The following is a 9,422-nucleotide window of genomic DNA, read 5'->3' on the forward strand; positions in this document are numbered from 1 at the left end:
TATTCTCAACGTTGAAACAACGTTGATGTGCCTGCTGGGTATGCTCTTATGTAATGATATCAAATGCATCTAATACAACAGCATGACAGTTCCGATGAAGAAAACTCCACAATGCAGAATGGAATCGTCCAAGGGTACGTTTCTGTATTCCGATTTTGGCTAGGGTACATTTCGGTATACAGAAACGTCCCTGGGGTGCACATCTGTAGTACCCGTGCCGACAACGACCCCTTCCGCTGGACTGGCCGCTGAGTTCCCAGATGTGCGCCGTATACAGCATGTGGGATAGACTAAGGCTTAGTCTCTGAATATATATAATTTTGATAGTAACAAACAAGCCCATTTATATTGAAAAGGAGCCCTAGGGAGACAAGAGATTCAGAACCTGAGGAAATCTAGACTTGCTTTATTTAGGGCTTTAGCACTGCAGAGAGGGCAAGGCAGTAGGGAAATTAAAGTGGTTCAGGGACTGTGAGACAGACTACATGTGGGATGTCCTTGGGCGGTCAGTGCACGACAGAAACCCAGCACCCGCTGAAGTGAGCTGCTGGCTGTAGCTCCTCAGGCAAAATGGCGGTCAATACTAACAGAGACCATTTAATTATTACTAGTCTGCAAGGGCCACCGTACGGACGTTGATGGCAATCACAGATCGACTAACTATCATCATAATATGTCCGACCTTGTAGTATTTCCATTTTCATGAAAACATCTTACATTCTAGAAACAAGTACCACATCCACCGTAATCATAAAATACAGAACTACTTCTCAAAGACAGTACTACCCTGGTTGGAGATAATATTTTCTGAGGAGAACATGCACACCTTGACGTAGGTCCACATGGTTGTCGGTTGCCAGGAACCGAATCTGCTTCGCAGGAATGGTAGATTAACAGTCCCTATCGTTATTACACAAGCCACCTGGTACAACTGTCAATAATGTGGCGACCGGGACTCGAACTTCCAATAAACCTTGCCAGTCTTGGTGTAACGAAAAGTCAGACACCTCTTGTCGATGATTAAACAGCTTTTATTTATATGGGAATATAAGTATTTCAGCACAATGGGGTTTTGTATAAGTAGATCCCTGTAAGGTTTAAGGTTTGTTGTGTATTCAGCAGTGCCAGTGCTATATAACTATTGCCTATAACTCAAATACTAGGTTACTGCTGTGTAAATATAGTGGTGGCTTCTTTATCTGAGTTACTCAGATAATAATGTGTTTTTGTTTTCAAAAAGAGCAGTCTATATTTAGCTTCAGCTATCGAAAAATGTAAGCACAAGTGGAACTTTTGGGCAGAATTATCTGCCCTTGGATTGAAACTGACCTGTGGACTGGAGACGTCAGAATGACCCAGCTCGTGGTATTTATAAGTGTGAGCAAACGATCACATATCCGTTTGGACCAATCAAATTACAAGATATTACGTCCCGTTACGTCATTATTCTTTTGAGGGGTCGACTTGAGAACAGAAAATAACTGAAATAAAGCGTGAATAGTGTGGGCAATCATATTCCATCTGTCGTGTAGGAGGCTCTTCTCTATCCTCCAGGGTCCAGGGTCATTGCAGCAAATTCCCACTGGAGGAGTCTCTCATCTGGGGGTCTCCCAGCTCCTAGGACGCCAGGTGATGCTTCAGGTACCAGCAGAAAAATGGTTTGTCAGGTCTCTTCTGTCTTGGAGGTAGTAGCATGCATCCGATAGACGTCATCTTTCTTGCATTCCTTGCTGTTTCTTCTTCTCTGGGCCTCCTGGGAGAGCTGGACCTTTGAGGTTCTTTACGCGCTTTACGAAACTTGGTTGAAACCTCTTTCTGTGGAGACTTGCTCACATTCCGGGGTCTTCTGTGGTGCTTCTCTGGAGATCTTGTAAGCCTGGACTTCGGTGATGTTTCTCTTGATGGAGCAGTCTAGTAGGGTCAAAACATCTTCTTGATATCAAGAAGTAATGCTAAAGTGGACTTTATTGTCTCAAGTTAGTCCACCTTCATCCTCTTGCCTCGGGATTTTCCTAACATCACACCACTGCAATGGGGATTATAAGACATCATAATTGCTGAAGAAAACACTTCCCAGGAAAGAAGCAACCCCTTATTCTTCCTGCATACTGTATTGGCCACAAGCACCGCCCTACCCCAATATATTGCTTTTCCGTAACTCTGTATTCGTTATGCGTGCACAGTATAAATACTTCATATATACGCCAAGATTGAATGAAAAACGCCTTAACATGAAACCAGTATCTGATAGTATGTGCGATAAATTATCTATTCCAAGATATTTAATGATGAAGGTTTACGAATCTTTTGAAAGAATGGGCATTTCATGTACCTTTGGCTAGTTCTCTTATCAATATACAATAATATACATGTACTTCAAATTTTCATGTACTGAATATATCATTGTTAAATAAAAACAAATCTGACAATATTAATTGTGTTAGCTTGGTAATTCTACTCCCGAATCATCATATTCATGGCCACCACTATGAATTTGAACACTCATCTTTATTACAATTATCGTAAGGCTATACATTCAAACAACTCTATTAAAATGAAGTCTTGTTATATTTAACAATTGCAAGATTAATGAAAATGAGCCAACTCCGTCTTGTCAGCATACCACTATGATTAAACGTTATTGAAATGCATTTAATCCATAATTAAGAATGTATTCCGTAAGTCATGAACTGTTTTCATATTTGTTACGACTGACTGACTGACTGAGTTTGGTTTTACACCGCTTTTAGCAATATTCCAGCAACATCACGGCGGGGAACACCAGAAATGGTCTTCACACTATTTGTTACGAAATTACTGTTATCTGATATACTGTCGAAGAGGAACCATTATTATGGATAGACAACTTCTTTACTGCAATAGATGCGACTATTGTAGACGCTACCAGCGTTAGCAAGCATGTGTTACACAACATTATTGGACAGGAAGATTATATATATGAAGGATATTTATACAATTGAAGAGGTTGATGTACAGTGTGTTGACATTACTGATGTCAACATGGCGCCCAGCGGCGGCAAACACGCTGTCGTTCATCTTCTCTAAACAAAACCGACTTTCGTAAGTGAAGACGACCCTCTGCCAGTCACGTAGCTACCAACGACGTACGATCGTGGCACATCTCAATCTCTGACGACGATCTTGCATTGTGAAAAACTGCCCTCTGTGTGGTCTGTAGGCCTTAATTCCTTAAGCAGTTAGTCGCCTTGCCACTGTTTGTCGATTGTCAATATGCCTATCGACACACGAGATGCCAACTACACGAGTTTCGGTCTTTATTGGGCGTAGTTACCTTAGGCTCGCCTGCCTGTACCTTCGGTCTGTAATGTTGCATCAGGTTAGTTACATGAGTGAGTGAGTGAGTAAGTATGTTTTTTTCAGTAATAATTCTAGCAATATCACGGATTATGACACCAGAAATGGGCTTCACACATTGTACCCATGTGGGGAATCAAACCCGGACCTTTGGCATGACGATCGAACGCTTTAACATCTAGGCTACCCTACTGCCCCGTTAGTTACCGGGTCGTGGAAAAAGCCAACAGTCAAGCAATGTGGGCAAAGGTTTGATACGTGGATAATTTCACCCTGGAGTGGATCCGTTCTCCTGTATCATTCTAGAGTGAAACGTTGGGGCAGTGATTTAATTCTGTCGCCATGTTTCTTTGCTTCGTATAAGAGTTCAAACAAATTGTGGCTCGGTCGGAAGTGGGGTTTGGATGTTCTAAGGGACCATTCATAATTTATGGCTATGGGGGTGATAATGAAATGGGAGGGGGTCACTCATTTTGTTCTGGGGAGACAGGGAGGGGACATCAATTATGTACACATATGCATGCATGTGCAAGGGGGTAGTCATTGATTTTGTACATGACATGCATGCATGGGGGTGGGGTGGGGTGGGGTGTCACTACTTTGTACATAAAATTAGGGGGGAGGGGGGGGGATTCACATTGTGCATGCTTCTCCAGGCTACGGGTACAGTGTGACAGCCTGGTACGGGTACAGTGTGACAGCCTGGTTGTTACTCCGAGTTGAACGCCCCAAGCACACGTACTGTCCCCCCTTATCCCCTCTGTATCCGTACGCATTGTACAGGTTTCATGAAAGCAAAATCCGTAAATTTTAAGAGCACATAGTCGCATACACCTTTTGACCCTCGTTCGTGTGGAGTGCGAGCCCATGTAGTTTGTACAACCCCGGCTAGTAAAACGCGTGAATCGTTCAGCCAAACCCGTTACCCTCGCCCATGTTTCGCCTGAGGTGTTCCAGGGCATTACAATCACGCTCGACGTTCGTTATCTGCACCGCGGCCGTGCTTTAGTCGAGCTTTTGCTAGGCAACGGCTGCCGATTGGCCGGGAGATCGCCTCACGCTACACGATCTGCGGGTGACCTACATTACGAGACCGAGCGTTAGGCCTAGGCAACAATATCTGCACTTCACATATAACCGGGATTTGGTTTCCACAGACCGGCACCGTGGTGATCTGTAAGTAGACAACACGCTGGCGTGGCGTGATGAGGACACAGTCACAGGGTATCGTACGCGCATATTCATGTACGAATTTCACGGCTAACTGTTGACCTACTTCATATCCATCTGCATCTTACTTAGTTTAAAGGTCACTGTTACTGCAAACCTGTTACTGTTGGTACTGTATCATCATTGTAAGTGTATGTAGTCTCACTGTATATAACTCTGTTGTGACTGTATGTAATCCTATTATGACTGTATGTACCCATATTGTGACTATATCTGACCCCATTGTGACTATGTAATCCTATTATGACTGTATGTACCCTTATTGTGACTATATCTGACCCCATTGTGACTGTATGTTATCCTATTATGACTGTATGTACCCATATTGTGTCTATATCTGACCCCATTGGGACTGTATGTAATCCTATTATGACTGTATGTACCCTTATTGTGACTATATCTGACCCCATTGTGACTATGTTATCCTATTATGACTGTATGTACCCTTATTGTGACTATATCTGACCCCATTGTGACTATGTTATCCTATTATGACTGTGTATACTAATATTGTGACTATATCTGACCCCATTGTGACTGTATGTAATCCTATTATGACTGTATATACCCATATGGTGACAATATCTGACCCCATTGTGACTGTATGTTATCCTATTATGACTGTATGTACCCTTATTGTGACTATATCTGACCCCATTGTGACTATGTTATCCTATTATGACTGTATGTGCCCATATTGTGACTATATCTGACCCCATTGTTACTGTATGTAACCCTATTATGACTATGTACCCTTATTGTGACTATATCTGACCCCATTGTGACTATGTTATCCTATTATGACTGTGTATACTAATATTGTGACTAGATCTGACCCCATTGTGACTATGTAATCCTTTTATGACTGTATGTACCCTTATTGTGACTAGATCTGACCCCATTGTGACTATGTAATCCTATTATGACTGTATATACCCATATGGTGACTATATCTGACCCCATTGTGACTATGTAATCCTCTTATGACTGTATGTACCCATATGGTGACTAGATGTGACCCCATTGCGAATATGTAATCCTATTATGACTGTATGTACCCATATTGTGACTATATCTGACCCCATTGTGACTATGTTATCCTATTATGACTGTATATACCCATATGGTGACTAGATCTGACCCCATTGTGACTATGTAATCCTATTATGACTGTATATACCCATATGGTGATTAGATCTGACCCCATTGTGACTATGTAATCCTATGATGACTGTGTATTCTAATATTGTGACTAGATCTGACCCCATTGTGACTATGTAATCCTATTATGACTGTATATACCCATATTGTGGCTATGTCTGACCCCATTCCATCCAGTAGTCCACTATAACAGGATATTGTACGGGGAGAGGTTTGGAGAAACAGCCGGGTAACAGAAATCAAGAAGTGTGCTTTTTTTGTGACAGTGACTTATTTTGTGCTATCCAGATTATTGTATCCATTGACATATCTCTAGTCACTCCTTGGTTAATTTCGTTTACAGTAAAGTTATGCCTCAGTATATAATCATCTGGTCAGCAATATTGTACGTGACCTTTGTCGAGTTTACATGTCATGGAAATGTGCCTGTGTCCTTGTGTGGTTAATTACTGTGGTCCATCTTAGCTTTACACTTAATTACATAAGGATTGCGGATATGCTCTTTTGCCTGTTTTCAACATAGGTCCAGTTGGAAGTATAGTAATCGTGAACTTCTTGATTGACAGTCAATGTTATGACGTACATGCTGAGCAGACAGACGAACTGGCGTTAGTTCTAACTGACCATACCTTTACAAGTTAGTATTCTGGACATTCCATTAGTGACCGATCCTATCTCTCCTTTCATTCCTAGGACGTCCAAGGAGGATGTGGCAAATAACTTCGTCAATGAAAACATCATCTTTCGGTGCCAAGAAACGGAAAGCGAGTGGGGAAAGAGATTTAGACGTGGAGATACAGGACGACGATCTCGGACCTTCTAAACAGACGCAGGTGATGACATCGGCAGAGATCAAACAGGAAGTGTGCTCGACCTCCTCCAGTAATCGTGCAGGGACACAAGTGGACTCACAATTCCGAGATGTGTCACGAGGTCCGAGTCATGCAGACGGCATTGTTCTATGTGGACACTGCAGGGAGATGCGTGCCACGTTGTGCTGTATGGAAAAATCTTGTGTTTCCTTCGCCTATCGCACATGGCATATGACGTCATTATTCATCTGTGACGTGTGTGATATCACATTTCATGACAACAACCCAGTAATGGCAGAACACTTGCGGTCGCGGTTACTGATTCGAAATTACAACATTGAGTCATTGTCACAAAAAGAAGCAACACCAGTGTCGCTACACGAGAATGAGAACTCAGCTCCGACTCTTGGTCCGTCAGAAACCACGTGTACTGGCCCCCTCAGTCTGCTGCAGGATACAGGCACTGGGACAGACGCCCCACGGCAGCAGGTCCAGAATACCAGTGTCTCAGCAGCACGGCTCCCCGGGCGCCAGCTCAGTAATATACTCATGAGAGTGCATGAACGCTACCAGACAGTTTTAAAACACAACCTTAGCCACCACTGCCCCCTAACGGAGACCTTCAGAGAGACCAAGGTCGCTAGACAAACTCTAGTCGACGCAATTGGTATAGCTGAACTCAAGATCGTAGATCCTGCAAGATATGATGAAATCATTGCATCATACCGTCATGACGTGGTAGCCCCGAGAATGTTGGATGTGGAGACAGTGTGCAGACGTGTCCTGAATGAATACACAGACGCCATCAATGAGCTCAGGGGGAAGACTATCATTCCTTTCAGGTTTAACATGTACCTGCCAAGAGGGAAACCTGAACAGAATTCCTGACATGGTTAACTGGACATGTATGCAATAGCGTTATTTCTTTAAAAGCACGAGTCTTGCTTCTACTGGCATCTCATGTGTGCACGCCATCCACTCGTCGGTAACTCTCATTAGCATCATCACATTGGTATACTGAGTTTGTGAAAGCTCGATCATCTGTGCAATGATTTTTTAAAATGCCAAGTGGCTTATGACGTGAGACGTCGTCCGTCGTCGTCGCCCATAAGTCTTCATCCATCTTCGACTTCTCGGAAATAGGTTGATGGATTCGGAAATATGATTGTGTGTATGTTTGTTAACAGTGCAGGTGTCAAGGTTTGTTCATGGCCAATCGTGACCAACCCGTGTCCGGGACTAGCCGAAGGGCGACTCTTGCCTCTCTAGAATGATTTAATACTGGCGTATGAACATCAGGAATATATCTGTATTTATGTATTAGTGTAACAGTAATAATAGTGCAGTGGAGCTCTCTCACCGCTGATTGAGATTATTCACTGTCTGATTTTGTTTCATATCACATTATTTGTATGAGAATAGCACACAATGATCGTTTAGCCGCAAATATCGCTTACACAATGCCACAGCTAGACATTTTAATTTGTAACAGACTTTGAGGAAATGTAACATTATTGATTTGTTTGTTGTTTAACGCTAGCAAAATGATAAATAAATAATCGAAATATCGAAATAATCGAAATAAGTCCAGTAATTGACACATCATGATCGATCTACACAGCTGAGATGCACCAGACACGTCAGCGAGACTGACCACCCAATCCATTATTTGTAAACATTATTGCATTGCCATGGTAGGCTGTTTCTGCAGGCCTCTATCCCCATAGAATGGCATAATGGGAGGCTTACGACAGGGCCTAGTAACATGGGTTACTTGCTCACCTGGGTCAGTGTTTGGTTGATGCTGGACAACCCCTACAGTGTTTTCAGTCATCTGGTGTCCTCGATGCCCAACCACTGCTACGCTGTTTCAACGCAAGCGGTGACCACACTCGTTGTTAATATTGTTAATTGAATTGTAGCTCTCTGTCATTGCGTGTCGCCAGTTATCAGGTACAGCTTTGTCAGAATATGTTTTGATCACGAAAATGTATGTTATGCTGCCATGTACCTTTACACCAGTTTACACGCAGTGATTTTATTACGTCAGTAAACAGATGGGCAAGAGACAAAACACCGTGCTTGTTTTTAGGAATGAAATTGAAGTTGTCATCATGTAACATTATTTTACAAAAGGTCATACACACAACTTAGTATGCTTCAGTTGGCTATTACCATGGCTTTATTCATATATATCGATGATTTGGTAAGGTTCAAATAATCAAATAGCCAAGTCCCTACCGGACAAAAGAAAGTTATTGTATTAAAAACAAAGACGCTGGCACAGGTCTCAAATAAAGCAGAAAACATTCACCAAAAACACAGCCTGGTCCCGCTAACAACGCAGGTGTCAGAAAACTTCGTACGAATCGTGCAGTTTTCAAAACGTGAAAAACGTAATTGTGGGACATGCATGTTCATGTGGCATAAATACCAATGCTGGACAGAGCAAGCATGCTGTAACGAAAAAAACGCCACCCAGACCCAAGACCGCCCAACATCGGGAAAACCAAGAGTCACGACACCGGCCGAAGACCGCTACATCCGGCATATCCACCACGGTGACGGCGACAGCACTAGGACACGCCATAAGCAGACGAACAGTTCTTCGACGACTTGGTGTGGCTGGTATACAAGCGTACCGCCCCTCCATGGACTGGCGCTCCATCCGTTCGATGGTGAAGGCGTCATGGTATGGGGCGACATTTGTGGCCAGCGAACAAAAAGACTGGTTATGATCCGAAGACATGTGAATGCCCAGCGATACAGGGGTGAAGTGTTAAGACATTTTGTGGGGCCCTTTATTCGGTAACAGCCAAGAGGAGTCATTTTGCAGCACGACAACGCAAAGCCTCACACCGCCAGAATTGATCGATAATACCT

At 43.0% G+C, this 9,422-nt stretch overlaps 1 protein-coding gene across 2 annotated transcripts; it reads left to right on the forward strand.

The window, feature by feature from the left end:
* Positions 1 to 4,316: 4,316 nt before the first annotated feature.
* LOC124276851 lies at positions 4,317 to 8,613 on the forward strand. 2 transcript variants are annotated; one of them, XM_046712501.1, is made up of 2 exons: positions 4,317 to 4,512; positions 6,421 to 8,613. In XM_046712501.1, exon 2 carries the CDS (start codon positions 6,435 to 6,437, stop codon positions 7,425 to 7,427), a length of 993 nt encoding a protein of 330 aa, XP_046568457.1. In that variant the 5' UTR covers positions 4,317 to 4,512; positions 6,421 to 6,434; the 3' UTR covers positions 7,428 to 8,613. The 2 variants fall into 2 exon arrangements, with proteins under 2 accessions (XP_046568457.1, XP_046568458.1); XM_046712502.1 differs by lacking the exon at positions 4,317 to 4,512 and adding an exon at positions 4,516 to 4,581.
* The last annotated feature ends 809 nt before the right edge of the window (positions 8,614 to 9,422 follow it).

The sequence above is a fragment of the Haliotis rubra genome, unplaced genomic scaffold, assembly GCF_003918875.1.
Source record: "Haliotis rubra isolate DU_JTF1 unplaced genomic scaffold, ASM391887v1 Scf214, whole genome shotgun sequence".
In the NCBI taxonomy this organism is placed as follows: domain Eukaryota; kingdom Metazoa; phylum Mollusca; class Gastropoda; order Lepetellida; family Haliotidae; genus Haliotis; species Haliotis rubra.

Coding starts and splice junctions, on each gene's coding strand:
- LOC124276851 (XM_046712501.1), top strand. CDS start 6,435: ATGTGGCAAATAACTTCGTCAATGAAAACATCATCTTTCGGTGCCAAG.